The sequence below is a fragment of the Haliotis asinina genome, chromosome 14 (genome assembly GCF_037392515.1).
Source record: "Haliotis asinina isolate JCU_RB_2024 chromosome 14, JCU_Hal_asi_v2, whole genome shotgun sequence".
NCBI classification, from domain to species: Eukaryota; Metazoa; Mollusca; class Gastropoda; order Lepetellida; family Haliotidae; genus Haliotis; species Haliotis asinina.
Genome location: NC_090293.1, coordinates 26,997,694 through 27,023,838, shown reverse-complemented (window position 1 = coordinate 27,023,838; position 26,145 = coordinate 26,997,694). Strand labels below are relative to the sequence as shown.

At 40.4% G+C, this 26,145-nt stretch overlaps 1 protein-coding gene across 2 annotated transcripts; it reads right to left on the bottom strand.

The window, feature by feature from the left end:
- Positions 1 to 1,079: 1,079 nt before the first annotated feature.
- On the bottom strand, positions 1,080 to 18,545 carry LOC137261045 (uncharacterized). 2 transcript variants are annotated; one of them, XM_067798706.1, is made up of 6 exons: positions 18,500 to 18,545; positions 13,138 to 13,412; positions 11,821 to 11,962; positions 7,141 to 9,213; positions 5,025 to 5,266; positions 1,080 to 2,662 (listed from the first exon to the last, which is right to left on the bottom strand). In XM_067798706.1, the coding sequence occupies exons 2-6, from the start codon at positions 13,312 to 13,314 to the stop codon at positions 2,360 to 2,362; spliced, it is 2,937 nt and encodes a 978-aa protein (XP_067654807.1). In that variant the 5' UTR covers positions 13,315 to 13,412; positions 18,500 to 18,545; the 3' UTR covers positions 1,080 to 2,359. The 2 variants fall into 2 exon arrangements, with proteins under 2 accessions (XP_067654807.1, XP_067654808.1); XM_067798707.1 differs by lacking the exon at positions 1,080 to 2,662 and having other exon boundaries at positions 5,050 to 5,262.
- Between the last annotated feature and the right edge of the window lie 7,600 nt (positions 18,546 to 26,145).

Genomic DNA, 26,145 nt, shown 5'->3' with positions numbered 1-26,145 from the left:
TCATTTCTGGTATCCCACACCATGTACTGCTGGAATATTGCTAAAAGAGGCGTAAAACCCAATCCCTCACTCACTCACTCACTCACTCACTCACTCACCTCAAGAGGCCTTCAAATCCAGCTATGCTGACATGCCTGAAACTGTGGGAGGATTGTTAACAGTGACGATTCACTTGCCTATGATCCTGATTCATGAGCAGTTCCAGGGTTCTTAACGTAACAGAATGGATTCTACTTGTAATAATCTGGACACAAGATAGAAATTTAATACGAAACATCTAAATTATACTTGAACAAATAACAGGATGGCTGAAATCATCTGTCTGTTTAACATAAATAAAGACTCAAGAAAATATGCAGTTATCCATTCAAAACCAAGAAAAATTCAGCACTGGCAATGGCCAAAACACGTCTGGCTGTCTTAGTGTCATGTCTGACTTAAATACTTGTCACATTATCCACATGGGGTCCGTTTCACAAAACTCTCGTAAGCCTTTAAAGATCTCGTAAGTTTCCTTGTAGCCATTGTACTTCCTATACTGTAACACAGGAGGTATGGAAGCTACAAGAAAAGTTACGAGATCTTAGGCTTACAAGAGTATTGTGAAACAGCCCTGTTCCAGATTACATTCCTGGAGATGATAGTCCAGCAGGAGACAGCACGGTGGTGGAATCTGCCAAACTTACAGCACTCCTGCCATGAGTGAGTTTATAGTTCGACGCTGCTTTTGGCAGTATTCCCACAATATCACAGCTGGGGACACCAGAAATGGGCCTTCCACATTGTGGCCTCGTGGTTAATCAAACCCTGGCCTTCAGCATGACAAGTGAAAACTTTTACCACTAGTTATATGACTGTCCCACACTAATGCCGTGAACCACATCCTAGCCCATACGCAAAAGAAACTTCTCTTGCCGCCTTTCTCTGTTTACCATGATGATGTGGTTGAAACTTGTCATCTTAGTAGAGGTGGGAAAACGTATTTGCTTTAAAGATCTGGCTGTCATCTTTCATGCATTCATCATTGCATCAACACCTTTAAGGAAAGTTTAAGGGCACAATGTACTGTGGAGGAGTTGGAGAGTGAGAGAGTTTAGTTTAATGCTGCAATATTCCAGCTATAAGGTGGCGGTCTGTCAATAATTAAATCTGGACCAAACGCCTATAGTGGCCTCTTACAACAAGCATGGGTTACTGAAGCTCTATTCTAAACCTGATCTTTACAGGTAGCATTTTGGAGGACTCCTATCAAGAAAAAACACACTGATCAAGTACAATGTAAATCTTACAAAGATATTGAACACTTCATATGATTCTATACAATACCAAGGCACAAAGACAAAAAGCCTGTCAATTCATATATCAGGCCTTTTCCTGAGTCTCTAAATTCACTCGACACATTTTGTCAATGCTGAACCATATTTAAAAGTCTTCAGTTTTATAAAAAATTCATACTCTCCCCATGGAGGTTGCTCCTGTCATATCTTCCTTCATATCCTCTGTTCTAATATGGCCATATTTCCCAGTTCCAGTAAAATCCCCAAGTGGCCAAAAATCGCAACACGAATTATCTCCCTTCTTTCTATCCAATCTGATCATGTGTGACATGGAAATAGATACAATATGGTGTCTACCATGGCGTTAGTTGATCAATGTACAAAGGATAGATTCGGTATGTCATGTTTAACTGAAAAGCAGGAAGAGATGTTTTTTGTTGATGTGTTACTTAAAACATTTATGGCCAGCATGTCCGTTGTCAACGAGGGGGTTGCAGACGCCATCACATGACTGAGTTCAGACTAGATGAAATGTTTGCGCACATTGCTGAGGAAGAGGTTCTAGTTTTCCCCAAGTATTAGGAAATTACACATGCCTTGCAAATGGTAACTTTTGAAACAATGTTGTTGATTGCACAACTAAACTGGATTGCAACCAATCACAAATCCACTAAACATTCACACCATTATTAGGGCAGAGGTTACATAGAAAGATATGACAGAAGTAACCTCTGTGGGAAGAGAATTTAAAATATTATGCTTTTACGTTAAATGTTCCAAGTGAGTGAGTGAGTTTATTTTTACACAGCACTCAGCAATATTCCAACTATATGGCTTTGGTCAATAAATAATCAGACAATCCAGTGATCAACAGTATCAGCACTGATCTGTGCGAATGGGAACCCATTACGTGTCAACCGAGTCAGCAAGCCTGACCACCCAACCTTGTTCTCTTTCAACAAGCATGGGTTATTGAAGACCAATGTGCTACCCGGACATTCATGGGACAGTTCTAAGTCTCAAACAGCTTGAAACTTTCAATGCTTGCATAGGTTCTCAAACCTTTAAGAACCACCCAAACTTTAATCATTCTTTAAGTCTTGTTGCAGATGCTTAAACAGCTCTTTGCCTGGAAAGCAGTATGTCAAAGTGGAGGAAATCCAGTCTGGAATATCACTACGCTTAGTCTCCAGGTCCTTAAGACATACTGGATAAAAGCGTTTATTCTTCGAGAAATTTTTCTCACAGTACTCTGTCAGCATGAGTGTGTAGATATGTCGCGTGGAAGACTGATGCTCCGTAGGTTGAGCTTGGGCTTGGGCGTCATTCTCCTTGTCCACATAAGCCTTGTAACCAGGACTGACGATCATCAGCACACACGTGGCCTGTGACAGAAAGTAGGTGATCAAGAAATACAGTTTGCTCTACCAATAGTGTAATAGTTAGTGTAATAAAGCACATTTTCACCCTGAACTAGTATAGTTAAAGCATGAGGACACTTACTGTAGGAGGCAGTAAATGGTGTTGGTTACTTTGTGGCATAATGCAAAATTGTTTGATTACCAGGGGGCAGAGTAGAAAGGCGCAGTGACGCCAACACATTGTCACGTAATGTAAAAAGTGTTCAGTTACAAGGGGGTAGACTAGAATGGCGCAGTGACGACAACGCATTGTGACGTAATGTAAGAAGTGTTAAATTACAAGCGGGCAGACTAGAATGGCGCAGTGACGACAACACATTGTGACGTAATGTAAAAAGTGTTCAATTACAAGGGGGCAGACTAGAATGGTGCAGAGATACAACACATTGTGACGTAATGTAAACAGTGTTATATTACAAGGGGGCAGACTAGAATGGCACAGTGACGACAACGCATTGTGACGTAATGTAAAAAGTGTTCAATTACAAGGGGGCAGACTAGAATGGCGCAGTGACAACAACGCATTGTGACGTAATGTAAAAAGTGTTCAATTACAAGGGGGCAGACTAGAATGGCGCAGTGACAACAACGCATTGTGACATAATGTAAAAAGTACACATTATCTTGTGATTACTGTACTGTCTCTGCCTTCAATCTTTAAATGAAGCATCTTTGAAAAAAATTTAAAGAGGCCCAGTTAAGCCACGTATCTGGGTAGAATATGCATCAGTGTAATTAAACTTAGTCTCAGTGTATTTCGTTACACTCCACTACTGAGTCTATCAAAACCTTATGGGAGGTCACGTCAGGTAACCTTTGAGATTGACCAATCAGAACACAACTTACCAAATCGCGAAAGTGGACATTGGCACATACCTTTTGAACTTTTTATCTCGAAAAGGTTCGTACCCGAACAATTCCGAATGCTATATAGTGTACGCTCGTTTCCGGGTGATGCACACAGCACGTACAACCATGACAATGGTGAGTAAACAGTCGCTGAAAATGGTGTTTTTGGCAATATTCAAGGATGTCATCTTGCGGAAATATTAGCTAATGGTAACCATGTCAACAGAAACCCCAAAGCGTATATAATGCACGTCAAATAATTGTGTTACATGCGGATTTTTCTTTGTGGAGAGATCTGTGACCTGAATATTTTGAAAGTCCCTCCGATCCCTAAATAGTAACTGTTGTCTGATTGGTTTAATCAATTTAACTGTCTCGCGTTTGGTTGGACGGTCATTGGTCACTCAAAGGTTACCTGACGAGACCTTCTACTAGGTTTTGTTAGACTCGTGGGTGAGTGTCACGAAATACACCGAGACTAAGTTTACTTAGACTGAATATGCATAAACAAATTTCGAATTACACATTAAAAAATAATTGTTATGTAACAAATATGCATTTAAAATGGTAACTATAGTCTGTTTGCAGTGAAAACATACCAATTAATTTCACTTTAAACAAAAAAGTAAATCAAATATTGTGAAATTAAGATTGCAAATCCTTATTTTACCTTGCCAATCTATTTTAGGATAAAAATTGTTGAAAAAACGATCATAGATTCAAATTGCTATTATTAGTTTGCATTACGAGGAGGTAAGTGCAGCATCTGGAACAGTGAAACAGCCACCTCCATCTTCTGTAGAATGGTTATGAGTTTTTACATTGGCGGGAATATTGTCTTGGAAGGTTTGTTGTTGTTTGCCACACTCAGCAGTATCCCAGCTATAAGGTAAATGTCCGTAAATAATCGATCCTGTGTTCCATTGTTCAAAACAACCTTAGCTTACATCAACCTTAAACACTAAGGTTGGAGTTACGATCACCTCAAGAAAAAGATACGCCCATTGCACAGAACAACCTTAGGGCAACCTTAACTTGGACTAACTTTAGTAAAGGTCTAAGGTTGTAATCTTAGAGATAAGGTTGACCTTAAGACATAAGGTTGTATTGAACATCTGAGCACTTGACCAGACAATCAGTGATCAGGATCATCACCATCTATCTACATAAATGGGATATGATGACCTCCCAGGGTAACAATGTTGGTTGTTTATAATTTGTTGCTTTAACATTCGGTGTGTAATACCTGGTAGTGTCTGAGAACCAGACACGGGCTTTACACGTTGTGCCCATGTGGAGAATCAAACCTGGTTCTTTGGTGAGATGAGTGAACACTTTAACCTCTACGCTACCACACTTGTTTCTAAGAAACCTTGAAAATGGAACCAATGCTTAAAGAAATTATTTTCTTCATTATCATTCAACAGGATGCAATCAGCAAGCCCCCATGATGACACCAAAAATACTGGAGCCTCACCCTTTCGAAGTATGCCATTCGTGCTTCATGTACGTTGTTCCTTCTGAATGAGATGGAGTTTTGTCCCTGCAGCGGATCTTTTGGCACGGCTTGGAATTTATCAGGCATGTCTGCCACAACTGTTATTCCCAGTTTACGCAGTTCATAACATATCTTGGATATCTCCTTAGCAACAGCATCCTGTTGGGTGTCATCTCCTCCAGTAATGAACACATACTTCTCTCTCTCTCTGTGTTCACTCTCTGAAACAGTGAAAAACCATTTTATATGGCCTGCATCTCAGGGTGTTGGTCTAGGGGTGGCGAAGGGTTTGTGAAGGGTTTGCAAAGGAGTTTGTAAAGGGTTTGTCTTTGAACTGTCATATTTTGCTGATTTCCATTTTCCTGTTCTTTGTTGACAGGCCTACCTAAGAAACCTTTCCCATTGTGCAGAAAAACACTGAATAGTCCACAATTAATCACGAAAATAGCAACAGAAACATAACACCTTGTTACTGAAACAGTAAACTGGTAACTTTAAATCGGTAAAACTGGATTAAGAAAACGAAGAGCCTAAAACTTTGATTTTGCGCATGTGCTTTATAATGGAAGAGCAGGTTTCAGCCGCATGTTGACATTTTCCACATTTTTGTCTTGGACAAAACTTATATTCCCTTCTTAAATGACTATGCTTGTAAGAAACCTAACGGGATCAGGTGGTCAGGCTTGCTGACTTGGTTGACATGTCATCAATTCCCAATTGCACAGATTGATGCTCATGCTGTTAATCTCTGTATAGTCTGGTCCAGAAAACTAAATGCACTCACTCACTCCCTTCCATTAGTATTTCTGCTGTGTTAAGTATTTCTGTATCATGATATTTGTCTACACACTTGTTTAGTTTACTTTACATTTGTATGAAATGATTGACAGCAATCATTTCCATGTATTCAATACTTTTACTACAAGAGGTGATTCAAGTTTGCTTGGAAATGTGAAAGCACCATTGATCATGATATAAAGTAGAGGTCAAAGCTTGCTGGTTACTGTATATAAAAATGTTGCAGTTTCATAGTCTTTTGTTGGCTTTTTAACTGTTTCAATTGCTAGGTAATACACTTATGTTGCTATTTCCATGATTAATGTGGACTTTTCTGCATTTTTCTGCATAGTGGGACCATTTTCTTTGGTAGGCTTGATTGAAACGAATGACCAGTCTCTAATTTCATCCCCACAGTGCACTCACAGGCCCAATGTAGTAGACAGCATCAACATCAGGTAAAATGGTACACCCGGCCTTATCACCCATACTGCATATCTTGACCATGTTGAAACAGTACTTGTCATCATCCAGTTGATAATACTCAATATGATTCATACTCATTCAGTCAGTCTATGAATATTCATCTTACTTGACACATAAACATTGTTGTCTGATTGCCTAAGCACTCTTCTATTATTTTCATTGTACCGCACTTACAGGTGAGGCACATTTCAGCATAACCTGCTGCCAATGCCAATTCATTCGGTACTTCATAGTAGTGCTTCTTTATCTCAAATAACAGTGAATAACACATGACGCATTGAAATTACTAATGTTTCGAGAATGCAAATTGATGGAAATGAGATAACTCTAAATCTGTTTTCTTGTGTCTTCTGCAAATTCTTGCGTTGGCTTCGAAAAGATATGTCTTCCATGCCAATAAGTAAGTTTTGATAAAACGTTCAAATACAGTCCCGATGAATATTAAGATGGGGAATTATACTGCGGTAACTACTAGTGCACTAAAACAATACTTGTGGGAAAACAGCAAGATGCAAGATTTGAATCGTCTTGATTCACAAAAGGTTGGCTGAAGTGTATAGTTGGTACAGTTTCAACAGTGTGGTAAACCTTGCTTGTTTACAGTAACCTGTACATTCTGCAGCTAGTTCCAACAAGAATTTGGTGGGTGGAAGTGTCATATTAATTACTGGACAGCACTGCTGAGAGATTCTAAAACATAGGGACTTTTCTTGCATTTGGCCTAGGACTAAAGATGCCTTCCTGTAAATTGTCAGTGAAAACCTGTTCTGTTGTTGACTGTTAACTGAGAGAGGTTTGTTATCCAGAATAGATCAAAACAAAGTCCACCTACCAGCTTCCCTTCCACAAGCAGCTCTCCCTTCATCTGACCCATGACGTCTGTGCTGGGAAGTTGGACTGACTTCCTTAACCACATCCGAATCTGAAAGTCGCTTCTCAGTTGCTTCACGAGACTCTTGTCCTCGAAGCTTTACCTGTCCTCTTTCATTGAAAATGATCCCATCTTCCGTTACTGGAGGCCTGTCTGATGGATTGGTCGGGTATCCTCGTGGATCTCGACCAGCAGCAGCAGGAACACCTTGTGGGTATTGGTCATGATCTGATGCAACTGGAATCGTCTTTTTGGCAGGAGTAACTTCTGAAGTGAGTGGAACCTGCCAATTTCTTGCACCGGGTACAAGTCCTCTCCCCATTGCATGCAGAGGTGGGCCCCTTCTGGTGGTGTACTGATGTGGGTCCGGAGAGGCCATCTGATAATGACCTCCTTGAAAGTTCTGAGGACAACATTGGACATTCCGATTAGCTCCTTGAATCGTCTGAGAATAACACTGAACTTTGGGAGTTCCTACAAAGTTCTGACGAGCTCCTTGAAGGATCTGAGGAAAACCATGAATGTACTGGGGAGTTCTGAGAAAGGGCTGAGGAATTCTATGATTGGTCTGAGGAGGTCCATTGTGGTGATACATATATCCCTTCTGCATGGTTTGATGCGAAGGATGAGCTTCGTTGTTGGGGTAACCATACTCAGAGTAGGCATAAGGTGGAAACGAGTAGGCATGACCATCAGCAGGTATGCTCTTTAAGTAGGTAGAACTGTAGCTTGTGGACTCTGGGGATGCTGATTTGTCAGAAGCTACAGGATTTAACTGAAACGGTTTGCCATTGTTATTATGATTTGCCATTTGTACTGCTGAGCTAGTGTGTTCACTTTTTGTAATTTTTGGTGCCATTGGTGACTGAATGGATGCATTACTGACCTTGTCTTGAAAGTTTCTACCTGATGTGCTGAAGGAATCCCAGTCTGCTGGTGCCAACAAGTCTTTGTTGTCAAATTCTGACATGTCATCAAGTGTTAACTCTGACATTGTGGTAGGACTGTTTCCACGTCCATTTTTGGTCAAACAAAATGTTTGCTGACTATCATAGCCATGCTGGTTCCGCAGAGCTTTAGTATCTCTTCCATCATTTCCATCATCTACTTCATTGTCCTTGACCATTGTCTCATCATCACCTACACCACTGTTCTTGACCTTTGTCTCATCATCACCTATGCCACTGTTCTTGACCTTTGTCTCATCATCTACTCCATTGTTCTTGACCTTTGTCTCATCACCTACTCCATTGTTCTTGAATCTTGTTTCATCACCTACCCCGTTGTTCTTGACCCTAGTCCTATCACCAGGTCCATTGTTCTGAACCATGTTTCCATGGCCAGGTCCACTGTTCTGGGTTTTGTCTTCATCACCTGGTCCATTATTCTGGATCCCATTTCCATCACCTGTTCTATTGTTCTGAACCTTTGTCCCATCACCTACCCCATTGTTCTTGACCATGTTTCCATTGCCAGAGTCACTGTTCAGGGGACCGTCATCATCACCTACTCCATTATTCCTGTTCCCAGAATTAACAGGTTCTACTTCACCCCAGCCTACGCCATAGCTGCAGTTGTCTTCATCTGATATCATCCTCTGCAGGGAACCCAGCCTTCTGCCTCTTCCATATGGGTCATCTTGATCAATGTTGGCAACAAACTGTCTCTCACTCATACTATCAGGACCTTTCTGAGTCATCTCATAGGTTCTGGTGCTACCAGGACTTGGGACGTGCATCTCCACCATTCTGGAATCCTGTCCAACCATCTGCCCTTCAACACTCTTCAGTCCTTTGAGAGGGCTTTGAGGCTGCCATGCCTGCTGAGGGTGAGGCATGCAACTCTGACATGACTGACCTCTATGACAACCTTCATCCTGAGGCTGCTGTGGAATGTACGGGTATCCCCTGATGGATGGGTGACTGGGAAATGCAGGGCAGTTCATGCATGAACAGTGGCTCTCAGTATTCTGAACACCCCCTGTGTAGCTTCCTGCAAACATCTGCTGCTCTGTCTCATAGTTCCTACGAATCTCTGAAACAGACATGCACCAAGTCCAAGAAATGTTGCAGATTTGCAATGCTTAGCATCACAGATAAGCCAATCTGGAAATTCAAAGAGTATTTTCCAGCATGTGGAACCCCTGAATACAAAGAAGAGTGAACAAGTACATTACCATTTTCAAATGATGCAGTTAAAGATGTCTTTAATCAGTTGCTTGCTGGGCATTTACTGATATAGTAGACCTGTGACACTATATCATAGTATCGATAATAGTGATACTTTATCAGACGATAAATATATCGATACTTTTTTTTGTATCGTGATAGGTATCGTTGACCTTAAAAGTGTTAATTTTCATTAGAAATTGATGGTTATGTGTTTTAAAGCAAATAACTAAAGATAGCATATCGTGATGTGAATCGAATCGTATCGTATCATTCCAGATATCATGATATGTATCGTGAATGTTCTCTATCATCCTGCTTCTCGCATTTAGTTGATTATTTCGATATTTGGAGGATGAACATTTGAACATAATTTGTCTCACAGTCTCTAAAGCACATTATTTTCCCTCCTGACAACCCTTCCCTGCAATAGTAAAGCTTTAAAGGTCACACGCAATGCAAAACACAACTTTGCAGATTCTGAATCTTTTTGGTATGGACTAACAGTAACAAATTATAAAAAATACAAATTCAACTTATAAAGTTGAAAAATACCGTAAATAAAAAAATAAAGATCAAATGATTCAATAATTTTCCCCCAGCAGTAGGCGAAAAAATGGTTTCACCAGCTGTGCTGCTCTGCACCCATAGCTCATGCGCAGTGATTAGGTTCACGCAGCTTGAGCCGGGAAGGAGACTTGGTAAAAATGCAGCAAGTGATGCTATGGTCAAAGTTGGAGAACAAGAAATGGTTCTCGCGATTACAAGCATCTTGGGTGTGCAGTTATAGAAATACACTGGTCCCATATCTGCAGATTTTCAAAACAAGTTGTCAAGAAAGTGTAGCATTAGAAATACTATTTAATTGTTAAAAATTGCTCAGCTTGAAAATTGAAATGTTTTAATAGATGTCTGTTGGGAACATAGAAAAATATGTTGATTGTGACAAGCTGTCTGTGTCATAAACAAACTCTGTTTTAATCATTAATGACACCTTTGTGTTTCAGTAGCTCGCCATCTGGGCATTTGTTGATTGGACAGAGCACAAATGCAGAGAGCATGTATTTACAAAATTTAAAGTCTCTATCTCATTATTATGGATAACAACATTCTTTCATTGTATATGATGCAACATTTCCTGATGGATTCTTATACTGTCATCTTGCTTGAAAACAGTACATGAAGCCATACGGAAAAGTCACATCATATACAATAAAAGAAGTTGTAATCCATAAAATACTTTATTCCTCACCATACTTCTACAACACCAATCAAACAGATCATCTCTACATACACACACTGAACCCTCAGTGTATTAGTCTTTGTTACACTTGAGTGCAACCCCCGTTGAGGTGTTCCGTTTAGAGGGAAATAAACCCAAGTACAAAATATTACACTTCTGATTTGTGATTGGAAGCTTATAGTTTTGTTTACTTGTTTTTCATAATGAGTAATGCATATTATATGTCATGAATAAGTGATAATTGTGTTTAAATTATGTTTGTTTATTTGGTTGCATGTGATCTTTAAATAAAGCAAGTCCAATTTTCCTCAGGTTCAGGTTCTGAATCTCTGGACTTCCTGGGGATCCGTTTCAGTTTAGTTTGCTAATGTCAAAATTATATATTTTCAGGTACTAAACATTAGTCTAATTTGAAAAAACTAAATAAAATTCACATATATTAAATTGGCGATTAGAAAACGAACAAACTGATAACTAACAATCAGATTATATTTGTAAATAAAAACAAAGAAACAATGTTGAGAATTGATTGGCTGTTGGCTGAGAACTAACTACATATTTGGGTTTAAAATCAATTGCAAAAAAATCTGACATGCAGTTACCTCCCTTGCATGAAATAAAATGAAATGTTTGTTTTTTTCTGGCTAACATCACACCAGCAATATTCCAGCTACATCATGGTGGTCTGTAAATAATCTGGACCAGACAATCCACTCACCACCATAATTTTCTACACAAATGGAAGACAATGAAATATGTCAACTAGCATTACCATCTGATCCCCATATTCCGTTCATGACAAATATGGAATGCTGAAGACTGATTCTAACCCAAAACATTATGGGTTATGGTTAATCTGATCTATCTCACAGTCCCTGAACCGCATTATTTTCTCTACTGCCAAGCCCTCTCTGCAATGCTAAAGCACTAAATTTTAAGCAAGTCTTGATTTCCTCAGGTTCTGAATCTCTGATCTCCCCGGGTCTCCTTTTCAATTACAATGGGTTTGTTTGTTACTATCAAAATTTACATATTCACAGACAAAGTGTTAGTCTTGGGTTATGGTTATATGCCTGTTATATAAACATGTAAAATTTAATTTTCAGAGAGCAGTTTTGATGCTAGAAATCCCACAAAAACATTCATCACGTTCATCACAGACTAAATTTGGGGACAGAAGGCATTACACGTACACTTCTGACCTGGTGGTATCAATACAGTGAAACATACCTTGCCATGATGCGAGAATTTCTCTCACCCCAGCCACCTCCATCTTCTGGAGAATGGTTATCAGCTTCCATATTGGTTCATGTCCAAATTCTGTCAGCAGTATGCCAGTTATACTTCTGTCACGGTTCCTGGCCCGACAACCCTGCCACAACAAAAGCATATTCAGTCTGTTTATTTGTTGCTGAATGTGACACATCACAGCACTCCACAGTATTCCAGCTCTGTGATGGTGGTCAGTTTGAAAATCACAAGACAACCTGATGACTGACACTATGACCTCTGATTTAAATGATTAGGATGACAGTGAATCTGACTATCCTAACTCATCAGCTGCCTCTTAAAACAAGCATGTCTTACAGTGTGTTTGCCATTAAGCCTGCAAAATTGCAGTCCCTAAGAACCTAGGGCCTAGATTTTCGAAGCTCTCTTAGCACTAAGGTAGTCCTTAGTACCATACATTAACATTAACTTACAACTATCTTAGTGCTTAGAGAGCTTCGAAAATCTTGACCCTGAACCATAGAAAGTTGTGGGTCCTGATCAGAATGTGTAGGCCCCGTATTTCACCCATAAGTCATGACCACTCTTCACATGGTCACTGAATTATTCAGGCTCTGAAGTAATTATACCAAGGTAAGACTGGGTCCAGGGACTCCCGTGGGTACCCAGGTCCAACTCAAACTCACATAAAGGTGTTTGAGTGACCAATCCCTGGCCTATTATCGACAGTGTAATTATGCAATGATAATGAAATGATGAAATGATGGTCAGTGAAAAAATATCATACAGCCATGCACAAATGCTTTTTATCATTAAACCTGATATTCCATAGGAGCTATTGCTTGAGTGACATCAAACAGTATCTTCAAGGGGTTATCGCTCTGACTAGACCTTATACAATGTCCTAACTCATCAAATACATGACTCACAAGGCTATGACATCAAGTACCTGATGATGTCACAATGCTATGACGTCACTGCACTGCAAGACTAATGGCAGACATACATTCTTCATTGATAACTGATTTCTTTTGTTGAAGAATAGAATCTCACTCTCCTGTCATCTGATAAAAAGTATATGAACATTTGTTGATAAAAGTAAAAGTATTTCTATCTTTATCAACCTGTGGTGATACATTTGCTATCAAAAGACACTTGGTGAGATTCTGTATATATCTGCTGTCTGATCAGTCATTACACTAAAAGTAATTTTACTGTCTACTCATGATGCTGTAGAAATTGCTGAAGTCTTACCATTCTTTTGTTGAACTTAATTTCATGACTTATCCAACTGACAGCTGACAGTCAAACCCTTACCTGAGTTTGAATATGAGACAATCCAAACAGTTCCCCAAATGTCCTGTAATCAGACCTTCCCAAAGCTGACTCGGGATCTAGGACATTGGAAAGAAAATTGCGACAGGATTGTGGAAGACATCTTATCGGGAGCAGCAATGCTTCTCTCTGGATATGTCTCAAATCCAAGTCGGCCATGTTGCTAGGTAACCGCTGGTCGCCACATCACCATGGCATCACTCCCAGGTACCACACCCATGTGGCATTATGTTTGTCCACCCACTCATCCAAGATGGCTGCAAGCAGATAGAAAGTACAAAATTTTTAAGAGAGGAGAATCAAACCCAGGTCCTCAATGTGACGAGTGAATGCTTTAACCAATCGCCTACCACACCTCTATTTCTCATGAATTGAATTAGGAGTGCAGGGACTGAAATTAAAGGTCACGTGAAACGTAAAACACAACTTTGCAGATTCTGGTACCTTTTGATATGCACTTACCGAAACGAATCATAAAATATGCCAATTCAATCTATAAAGTTGAAAAAAACACGATGAAAAAAAAGCCTGCGAAACTGAAGTTCAAATGTTTCACTAAATTCCCCCCAGCGCTGGGGGGAAAACTGGTTCCAGACTATACAACATAAAGAAATAAGTTGATTTATGACTGGTGCACCCGAGTCACGTGTCTGCCACATTATGTAATAAGGCACGTGTGATACACATGACATGTTTTTATGTCTGTGGGTTGCAAACAAACTACATTCATTTTTTGCGGATGAGTGGACCTGACAGAAACTGGTGCAAACTCATGTCAGTTTCAAGTCCTGCTTTGTACTTGGACGAATGACAGATTCCAGTCACACAGTAGTTTACCATCTCTACTGACATGATTTTTGATTGGATTAAGCGCAAATTCAGAGAACATGTATTTTCCAAATCCAACATCTCTATATACATTCTTCATGGATAATGACTTTTTTTAGTGTATATGATTTTGTTTGACAACAGTATATGAATCCATACTGAAACGACACATCAAGTACACAAAAAGAAGTTGTTATCCATAAGGAATCTTACTTTCTTGTGACTGGCTATACTAAAATGCCCATCAAACAGATCATCATTTTGTACACACAATGAACCCTCAGCATATCAGCAAATGAAACAGCCAATCGGAAGCCATCGTTATACTTGAGTGCATATCCATCCGCTATGACTGGGTTCGGTCTCCCGAGGGCTTCGTTTCGGGGAACTAAGCCCAAGTACAAAATATTGCACTTTTGAATCGCGATTGTACGCTTATAATTTTGTTTATTTATTTTTTTTTAAAGCAGCAATGTATATTATATGTCATGAATAAGTGATAAATGTGTTTTAATTATGTTTGATTTTTTGGTTGCATGTGACCTATAAATTTTTTCCAAGCATGCCTAATGGGCACTGTCATGATAAGTGTGCCATTTCAGTTTCCGGTGTGCCATAAATTCATGGTCTATTAAACTAGATTTCAAATCATTATACGACTTGAAGTGAATGTAAAAGTTGTAACATCCACTAATAAATCATGAGTAATAAAACAATGGTAGGTAGGTATTTTAGTTTTGTTTACTGACCTCATACTTTGAAAAGACATTCATCATTAGCTGGCTGTCTGATGTGTATATTTATCATTAGTCATTGTTCATAATGTCACTTTAAACCATGAAAACACAATATGGTGAAAACATGCTTTAATCCACTTTCAAAAACATCAATTGAGCCATAAAGGCACGCTGGTAATAATTTAACTGTGCCATTTCAAGTTTAGATGTGTCATCAGTGGGATGGCACTAATAATTTCGATCCCTGGAGTGTTTTCTGCCATATTTAGCAATATTCCATGAATGTCACTATAGAGAACAACAGAAATGGGCTTCATACCATGAACTCCTGTGGGTAGCCAACTGTGAGTAGTTAATTCATTGAAATGCTTGCTTGACATGCTGACTACACCCAGGTTCGATTCCCCACATGGCTACAATGTGTGAAGACCATTTCAGGTGTGCCCAGCCATAATACTGTTGGAATATTGGTAAAAGCAGTGCAAAACTAAACTCACTCACTCAACTCTAAAACAGTTGAAACATCCATACAACAGCCATAATTAACATCATAAAGCAGCATTCATTTGCGTTGGATCACAGTAAACTGCTACAAGACTATCGTTTAAATGAGAGCTACGATCACCTGAGACCTACGTCTGTCGTAGGTATATGTTAAATAAGGGACATTGGGTGGCCTTGTGGTTATAGTGTTCGCTCGTCACGCCGAAGACCCACGTTCGATTGCTTACCTTCTTTCCTTGGTATTTGTACTGTTATAAGCCTGTGCTATATGTTACGATGACATTACGTAGTTACGCAAAGACTGTCGTAGGTCTGAGATTTCTTTGTTGAAACGTACCTTGATCCTTTGTAGTTGGCTTGAAACACTATTGGATGTGTGCATTTTCATTTAAAATAAAATAACAAGCATTATGATACCTCCTGGTACATTAAAAGCTCAGGGTGTTACCTTGACTTACAAAACCAGAAGTTCAGAGGACACCAAAACAATTTATTTGCAAGAAATATGTGGGTCTAGTCAAGTGATGATTGGGTACAGTAAATGATGATTAATGTAAAAATCACCACAGTTGCTGTGGTGGAAATCTATTTAGAATTAGACTACATTTCTTTGGAACAGACACGACATACGACAAAAAGATCAAGCATCGTTTCCTGGTCCCTGTTTTAGGAGTGAGGGAGTCTAGTTTAATGCTTCTTTTAGCAATATTCCAGCAATACCACGGAAGGGGACACCAGAAGTGGGATTCACATATTGTATCCCATGTTGGGAATCAAACCAGGGTCTTCGGCATGACAAGTGAATGCCTTAACAACTAGACTACCCCACCACCCCTGTCCCTAATCTGCTAATTAACAGATATCAACAAATTCGGATAAGAGTGAGTGAGTGAGTTTAGTTTTACGCCGCACTCAGCAATATTCCAAATATATGGCGGCGGTCTGTAAATAATCGAGTCTGGACCAGACAATCCAGTGATCAACAACATGAGCATCGATCTGCACAACTAGGACCTTCACGAGTTTTTGATAAGAGAGTAGGTATCTGTGCTGAATGGAACAGTGTTTAATCACAATTCGTGCAAAACTGACTTTGGCTATAAATTTGTGGATGTTATTGTGATAAGGGTCTTGGGTCCAAGTGAGGGTTCCAGCGAAATCCCTTATCTAACTGACGTGCTGGTCTGCTAATAGGAATTAACTCAGCAAAGAGTCCGGAGTCACAAGAAGCTAATCACAATTTTATTTACAAGAACGAAATAACATAGGTGGGCACAGAGATTCGGTACAAGCCTCTGGGCTGGGGGCGAGAGCTGACCTGTGTAGGGAGTCTAGACCCTACTGATGGACAAACAGAGTTGGAGACTATTTAACTAAAACTGAAACAATACCAAGATTATGATTCATTGACTGATGCAAAATGGGTGTAACCTACAATAGCCAATGAAATGCAGGATAAACAAAATGGGGTGTGTCCTACCAGAACAACTTCAATGACAAGACAGGGGGAGTAGTTAATCTTTTGATCCTATTATAAGTGGCACTGGCACATTTACTGGATGCTTGATTGCTTACTCTGGGCTGGATTTTAACAACCCTTACTTGGGTTGCATAGAGATTGCATAGTGTTATTTTAATGTATCTAGGTGATGACATGTTTACCTCATCAAATCAGTTTATTAAACTGCCAAGACACAACCCTTGTCTTACTGAATAGTTTGTCTTTCAGTGAAGTTCTGAATACCTCAGGCTAGAATTCATCTAGAACATCTGTGAAATTGTGTAGTCATAACTTATGCATTTTTCAATAGTATGTCTGTAAGATGAGTTTTACTACTTTTGACATGTGTCTTTCTCTAAGCTACTGACCCATGAAAGTCCTGGGGTAGAATAGGCCTTCAGCAACCCATGCTTGCCATAAAAGGCGACTATTGTCGCATGAGGCGAACGGGATCGGGTGATCAGACTCACTGACTTGGTTCCCATTTGCGCAGATCGATGCTCATGTTGTTGATCACTGGATTGTCTGGTCCAGACAATTTACAGACCGCCGCCATATAGTTGGAATATTGCTGAGTGCAGCGTAAAACTAAGCTCACTCACTCACTCTCTAAGCTACTACTGATACACGATGAAACTAATATTCTGTATTTATTTTTTCCTAATATCTGAATGCTAATGTATTGCTTGAACTGGTTACAATTGATAATGAATTTTGGTATGAATTATTATTTCATGATACTGTGTTGATGTGGGTGTTTGAAATACTTCACATTTTTTGATTTAACAAAGAATACATTTACAGTACCTGACCTTTATTTTGTAACCCTGTTATGATTTTAATGTTAACCAGCTGTTGTCTAATTAGCCAGAATCGTCAAGATGGAGTTATAATATTAGGCAGTGCATAAATGATTGCATGAATTGAATTGCTTTGAAGGAAGTGCCACTAGTGTGACTAGCATATACCACGCAGGCACACAAAACACTAAAACACATTTCAAAACATAATGAGTATACATAAGGTGTAAAATTAGGATTTTAACACAATAAAAATTTCTTCTCTTCTGTTTACTTAAAACAGAGACCACATAATGGATCTACTAAATGGTCTCTGCTCAAAGTTGGTAATGATTTTTAACTTCGGTCAACTGGGTCACAGCGACTTTCGACATGTCCTACTTTCTGTTCAGAAAAATAGTGTCACTTCTAAAATTATTCATTTTAGACATTTACAACTGCAAAATCTTAGAAACTCCACCAAAATGTCTGAATCAAGACATACAGAGCACAACAACAACAGGTAGTTAAACGTGTTCACCCATCCTAATTTCAAAATGGAGTATGTTCAGGGTGTGTTTGTCACCTGCGACGTTGTACGATAGATCTATATTCTATGGACTCTGTTGTCACAGGTTAATATTATAATCCATCGTATCTTAAAGTAATTAAAGGGTTTTGACAATGACAATAAGCAAACAAATCAAAGCATTTTGATAGATGTGCAGCAGCTATATTGACTAAACAACAGTATATCACTAAGTCGAAATGATTTTGTTTTGATGTATAAAATATGTGGGACACTGGGGGTTTTACCCAATCTCCCTGATCAGACAGGACATACCCGGTCAATAGATTCCGTAAACAAAACATTGGCCATCAAGTTTGTATAACTATAGTATCTTTGACTTAATAACTGTTTCAAAGACTTGAATATGTCATTTATTTTCACTACATTGCAATAGTTTATGCATATTGAAGTCGACTGAACTTACCAGCAGTGTGACCACTAACCCCTTAATTCCAGGAAATGTTCACGTTCGATTGGATAAACCGGTTTGCAAATGTACCCGTAGTAAACTAAATGTGAGTGGGTAATTACGAAAACAAAGAATCATATGTTTAATGTGTCATGGTATATATCTTTTTGTGTGGTTGTGCTTTTAGCTATGCGTTTCTAAACCCAAAATCACGTGAAAGGCCAAGGTGTTTCACGCTTATCCAACCGAACATACTAAAATGACTGGTTTTGTTGCTGAACTTTGTAAACATTCATACGGAATTGATACTAGTACTCGAAGCCCAGTCTAACAGTAATTTCGCATCGTCAAAGGCAGGCGTAGAACATTACACAAAATAAAATGTGATCTCTGCCATGGTCGAACAAACGGTCTATACAAGTAATCATATAGATTCCCTTATGCGAAATATTAGCGTGAAACGTTTTAGTTCCTCGGTTGATAATAATAATGATGACGATGACGAGTGAGTGAGTTTGGGTTTACGCCTAACTTAGCAATATTGCAGCCAATATGGCGGCGGTCTGTAATCGAGTCTGGACCAGACAATCCAGTGACTAACAGTATGAGCATCGATGAAGGCGACTGGGCTGACCATCCGACCCCGTTAGTTGCCTCTTTCGACAAGCATAGAATGCCGAAGATCAGTTCTAATGCTGATCTTCACAGGTTTGGGTTCTGTGAAAGACGCTGCTCACAGTGTACGTGAGATACACATCATCATCGTAAAACATGCACAGTTGACCATGTGCACAATGAATGACAACCTCGTGATATGTTATCTACAGGTACGTAACAGTATGTGTATGTTCAACATATTTTCTGATTGGCTTTGATGTGGTGATTTTAAGTGGGGAGGCTGGGTGTAGGGGGTAGTGGTCACCCACGATGTTCTGGGGAGGTAGTGGGGTCATCAATTTTGTACACATGATCTGGACGGTGATCATCGATTTTGTGCATGAGAAGCAGTGGGTGGGGTGGGGAAGAAATCACTTACTCTGTACATTAATTTCAGTGTCGTGGTTAAAGCATTTATTGTCATGTCATATGTCCTGATTTGATTCCCCACGAGGATACACTGTGTTAAGTCCATCTATAGTGTCCCCCGCCGTGATTGCTGGAATATTTGTAAAAGCTGCTTTAAATAATACTCAGTCACTTAGTCCTCATACATCAAATGTGCATTATCTTGTGCCGACAAATACAGATTTATAGTTCTTCAAGGAATCGGACTGAAATGGTCAATCAGCAGATGCGTATTATATAAACATCTTTTCTGTATATTTTTGTTACAGTTTTGGGGCAAATTATTATAAAGTATATTCAACCGATTTGAAGAAATCTGTGAGCACTGACTAAGTAAGCGCCAGTAATCTTCGTCTCCGGCTGAGAATTGTGCACTGTTGTTAAAAAGGTCGATTTAAGGTAATTAAAGATCGAAATGAGACGTTTTAATGACGGGGTTTTATTTATAACGATGTCAATGAGTGATTAGTGCATTTGCACCCCCTGGAGTATATGTGATCTTTACCATATAAAAAAAACTTAGAAGATATTTTAACCGAAAATCCGTCCACTGATTAAATCCTCCAACAATAGACACTTAATTCATAAACATGAACGCTTAAGTCTGAGAATGTAAATTTATATAATTCTGAAAGTAACAAATAATCTCAAATAAACTGAAAAGAAGCACCAACGAGATGAGAGATTCAGAACCTGTGGATATCTAGACTTGCTTCATTTAGGACGGCCTGTGCCTGCTGGGTTGGGACCACATGTATACCGATATACAACTTGTGGGTGTATGGAAATGACATCAAACGTCATTTCAGTGACATTGTGAAATAGTTTCAGCCATGTTGTAGCATGACATTTTTTAATGACATTTTGAAAACATTTCAAAATCATGTTCGGTATTTTTGAGAGATTTAGACATTATATTTCTATGTGTCCACAATGTTTTTAAAACGTGATGACAATATTTCATTACACATGTTCTTGCACAAAACATTTCAATAACATTATGACTTGTGAAACATTTTAGTAATGATGGAAATACTTGATGAAAATGTTTTTGAAAAACCCTTTTTGATACCATATGAGAATGTTGGCTGGGATGTCATGTGCAGAAACAGTGATATCCCCCTCCCTACTTCTCACAATCTCTAGCTGGCAGTTCGACGATTTCAAGTACGAAATTTCTGAACCCCCGTGCATGTGTGCATTTTTAATGGCCCCTAAGCAAAAACATGGGTGTTAAAAAAAGTGTCATGTACAGAATCAGTGATAACCCTTCCCTACGTCTTTCAATCTCAATATTAAGTTTGAAAATCATTAGTACAAAATTGATGAAATGGGTATTCCGCAGTTACTACTGTAAGACCTGGTGAATTGCTCTGATTGCGTAACAATTACGTCTCACGATGAAAAGGGATGGGCAAGTGTGCCTACTGCGCTAAGTCCTCCAGTCAAAGATGACACAACACAAAAGGACAGCAATAACATGTATTAAAACAAAGGCGTGGCTCGGATCTGCAAATTCTGACTGCACAGTCCAGGTGAAACCTAAAACACAATCCAGAGGGCTTGTTGTCACCTAGACAGTACAGGCAGAAAGAGCCACAAAACAGTTATACAGATATAAAGCATGTACATAGGATCCCCACCTGAGGTGGGATGAAAGTCACATTCACAGGACCAACGGGGAGGATAAAAGTATACATATATATGCACAAAGTGGGGCAATGTGTATGCCGAACACATTTGTGATATATATAAACCGGTTTTAATTTGTACGTCACAATAACCACGACAGGACACCTGGCCTGTACAATGTATGCGGCTAAGGGAGATGGGGTATGACAGCCTGTTGGATGATCGAACTAGTCCATACGAGGCTAGCTCCAACAGCACATCGATACACCCAGTAGGTAAGCCACTAGTGGTTACCCAGGAAGAACACCTAATTGTAATTAATAAATTAATAAGATGTAATAAATGGATATTACATTATTTATATTGCTACAATTTGCAGGTGTATTATTGGCCATATAATATGATACATCATATTATTATTGAATAAACAGTGACTTCACTTTCACCTCAAGTGGGGAAACATGATTGACATAACGGTATGTAGAAATACTATATAATTCCAAAGAAATATCTGCGATTGGTATTTCGCACAATAAATTGAGAGGGCTGCCTGGTAGTTAATGCTAAGAGTTTTGGCAACATCAGATTGCATAACGCCAGACGCGAAGAGAACGAGAAAATAGTCTTGTGTAGAAAAGTAAACACAGTTTTGAGATGAGAAGAAATGATTCCATAACTCAAAATAGGGATAAGTGCACAAAGCATCTATAAATCACATGGTGCTGAAACCTTGACTCAATAATATTCAGATGCTGAATGATCATGTAACAAATATGCCATTACACATCAGTAGTAATATACAGATATACTGGATAAGGTTACATGAGACTGTCCTAGGCTTCTACTTTGTTAAGATAAACATGAAGCAGACGACGGGCCCTGGTTTGTTTACATCCGGTGCAGCCATTTTGTAATGCAGCCGGAAGGGAGCCGAGGAATGCCGAGGAGAGCCGAACACTACCAAAGTTCTCTGCTGCTCAGTGGAGAGGTCAGCACTGGTCAGTGCATGATAATGATCGCCACTAATTACCTCCAGATGACACAGTGATACTTTAACTGGGCGCAGTGGAAAACAATGGAAACCGGGACAATGGTACAGCCGCTTTTTACTGTAGCATAAAATGGCTGAAAAGTTCTGCTGTTAACGCAACAAGTATTAAATAAAATGGAATTTTGAATTTAGCAATGAGCTAGAGCAATTTTAACAAGCAGATCAAATAAACAATGTACAATTCTAAACACACAACGTGCTTTGCTCAAATTAATTCCCTGAGGGAAGTGTTTTACAAGGAGTACATGTCATTTGTTCTTGCCATCGAGTGCACATTTGGACAGTCACAGATGAGTGACATTTTGCCACATTGGCACAACAAGAACAATTGATTACAGTGACCACAACACTTGTTTTTAAATTTTGATTTATCAGAATTAAATAATAATTTATTAATTTGGAAACTGCTCACAATTACTTTTCTTGTTAACAGCATAACTATACATTGGAACCTAATACAGAAGACATAGTAGCAATTTGGAGATAAACCGGGATTCTTACCTAAAACACAATCCAGAGGGCTTGTTGTCACCTAGACAGTACAGGCAGAAAGAGGAAGATTTCGAGGTTGGGGGTCCCACGCTCCCTCTCGCCCCTGTCACGCGACAACATACCCCCTGGGGATTGGCTGAAAAAACTGTTGCTATGGGACCCATGGCACCAGTGCCTTGAGCCCCCAAACCTTATCAGATATTTGGTAAAGAGAGGGATATTGGGTTACTAGTGCAAGGGCCAGAGACAAAATATCCAGCCTTTACACTCTCCCCCCCTTTAAGGAAATTTCGTAACCCGGAGTGAAATTTAGAAAATCTGAATACGAGTGGGCACCCATGAAGTATTGTGCATATAAAAACCCTATCAAGTCAGTTAAAAGCGTCTGCGTTTTACGTCCCATGTGTCAGGCTCTTCTCTTTCAGAGTCAGAATTGTCCACTGTGATCCGTAAGGACGCACCAGTCCCCTGACCTAGTGTTGCTGGACGGTGGTGCTGACACAGTTCCTTACGGCGGTTGATCTCAGTGTCCATTTCTGAATCTGATCTGTGGTGATAGAGCCTGGGATCAGATATCTCTGGCTGTGTGACTGGGTATCCACACAACAGCTGAGACAGGCAAATCTCAGTTGCAATGATGCCGTTCACTGTTGGATGCACTGTGTCCTTCAAGTACCAGCCAGGTGATTTTCCTCCCTTCCTGTCCAAGAAGATCTTGGTCATGTCTAGCACCGAGAACTTGTGTTGTGTGGCAAGACACATGAGGTCCCAGTTGAACTTGAGCCGCTTTTCGTCAATGGCCGACTTCTTGTGCTTGGCTTTACAGTGTCGCTTCATAGACTGTTGTCATGATTAGCGACGACGTAAGACGCTGAGCAAGGGCAATAATTTTCTGGACGTCCTGTCTGATGGCCTCTGTACTGGAGCGGTCTCCCAGGATATTGTTGAGGCCAACACACAGGACAAGCTTATCTACCTTTACGCCCTCCACAGCTGCCTTGAACAGGATCGGGATCAAGTCTTGGGTTGCCATCCCACCAAAACACCTGATGTCTGCCTTGATTCCTGGGTGGAAATCAGGATCCATCATCCGCAGCACTGAGTCGGATACTATTAGAAGTGGTGACGTCTGGGGCAGCTGGACATTTAACCAGCCACGTTGTTCCGCTCTTCTTGGACGCTCATCAGTTGGGTCCATGATGAGGAGTTCTGGATCCAGCCCCACTTCTTTTCCCAGCTGCATCAGGGATCCTATGTCTTGGTGGGCTGTGGAGACAATCCGCATCCTCTTTGAGGGTCTGACTCGTCCCTTGGACAACAGTTCCATCTCCGGGTCCACACGTGGACCTGAGGATAATGGTCCTGTGTTTTGGGGTTTGTCTTCCCGAGGTGCTGATGTCATTCTGCCACTTTCTACGGTGCCTGAATTGGAGGGTAACTCCCTGGGTGAACGGCTGCTGTCTGGAGCACTAGACCGATTGAGGGAAGCCATGACATCCGAGAGAAGGTCCTCTGTCATTTTGAGACTTGCCCTGGCCTGGTCTCTTTGCATGCGGAAGAGGTCTCTTTCTCTCCGTACAATTTCAAGTTCTTGAAGGAGAGATGGGCTGGATTCCATGATGATATGATGATAACTGAAAACACATAATGAGAGAAACCAGAGCAACAACAACCAGGTGGCCCATGAGGCAAAGCATTAACACATATAATTAATGAGAAAGATTTGGTATGCTCAACTAATGTAAACAGTTAATTCATAAACTTATTGATACTTTTCTGTTAAGATTACACATGTATGACCTGACTGTATTTCTTCGCCCATGGATCCCAGGAGAAAAACCTGGTACTTCGTCGCTGGCGCTGGGATCGACGAGGAGGTTCTGCCTGTGTTGTAGTAACAGTCTCCTCACTGGGGAGAGACTGGAGTGGCTCATCAGCGGCAACTGGGCTGCTTGTTGGAGTTACTTCCACAGTGTTCACGGAGGTCACAGGTAAGTTTGGCTCACCAGCAGATGATTCTACCAGATCACAGGGAATGATGAAGGACGTCTCTTCATTTTCCGGATCTTCAGGCAGTCCATCTTCTCTGTGATGTGGTTCTCTGGAGCCCTCTCTTTCCATGGACTGTGATGGAGCAGCTTCAGCTTCCACTGCAGTCGTTTCCCGGGGTAGGGGTTCTGCAGTGGTCACCTCATTTTGCGCACAAGGAACCGTTTGGCTAGCAGGGACCTCGTCCTCTATGGGCTTTGTGTATGGCACAGTCGGCTCTTGTGGCTCGAAGGGTTGAGCCTCAGGATTCAAGCTGCTTGTGGGTGCAGCTTTAATGGTTTCAGACTGTGGATACCATACATTGACTGCGTGAAGTTCATCTTCAGAGGATTCCACGATATCCTCTGGTGGTTGATCTCGGGCTCTCGATCTGGTGACAGGCCGCCTCTGAAGTTGGTTTTTATCTGGTTCATCCATGTCTAGGGGCAATGAACCAACAGGAAGTAACAGGTTCCGATGGTAGGTCTTTGAGGGTCCATCTCCATTTTCTGGACGAACAACATAGACGGGTAGTTCACTTTGTTGTCGTTCCACTATGAAGACACCTGACTTCCATCTGTCCGCAATCTTATGTTTCCCTTTGACCCCAATGTTGCGGACAAGCACACGGTCACCTGGTTCCAATGCTGCTGCATGAGCCTTTCTATCGTAGTAGCCCTTGTTACGAATCGCTGACTTTTGGGCATTTTCCCTGGCCACTTGGAATGCGAACTGGAGTCGGTCCCGCAGATCTTTGACATACTGTTGAGGTCCTTTTGAAGTCCTTCTGTCAGGATCTGTTCCAAACACCATGTCTACTGGCAGGCGTGCATGACGGCCAAACATGAGGTAGTATGGTGAGTAGCCTGTTGTGTCGTGTACAATGCAATTGTACGCATGGGCCAGAGGTCCAACATATTTTCTCCAGTCTTTCTTTTGGCTGAGGTTGAGGTATTGAGAATTCTTAGTTGGCTGAGGTAACTAAGGGTAGGAGTATAGATACAAAATGATGTCCTATGTGCCAGTGAGTGTATATCTTTGACCACTGAGGAGTACTATGAGCGCCTGCGACACTTTGCCCCACGTTGGGCGCCAATGTAAGACCTGGTGAATTGCTCTGATTGCGTAACAATTACGTCTCACGATGAAAAGGGATGGGCAAGTGTGCCTACTGCGCTAAGTCCTCCAGTCAAAGATGACACAACACAAAAGGACAGCAATAACATGTATTAAAACAAAGGCGTGGCTCGGATCTGCAAATTCTGACTGCACAGTCCAGGTGAAACCTAAAACACAATCCAGAGGGCTTGTTGTCACCTAGACAGTACAGGCAGAAAGAGCCACAAAACAGTTATACAGATATAAAGCATGTACATAGGATCCCCACCTGAGG

Coding starts and splice junctions, on each gene's coding strand:
- LOC137261045 (XM_067798706.1), bottom strand. CDS start 13,314: ATGGCCGACTTGGATTTGAGACATATCCAGAGAGAAGCATTGCTGCTC. Junction 9,214..11,820: donor AATTCTCGCATCATGGCAAG/GTATGTTTCACT, acceptor TGTCTGTTTCAG/AGATTCGTAGGAACTATGAG. Junction 2,663..5,024: donor GAATGGCATACTTCGAAAGG/GTGAGGCTCCAG, acceptor TTTCTGTCACAG/GCCACGTGTGTGCTGATGAT.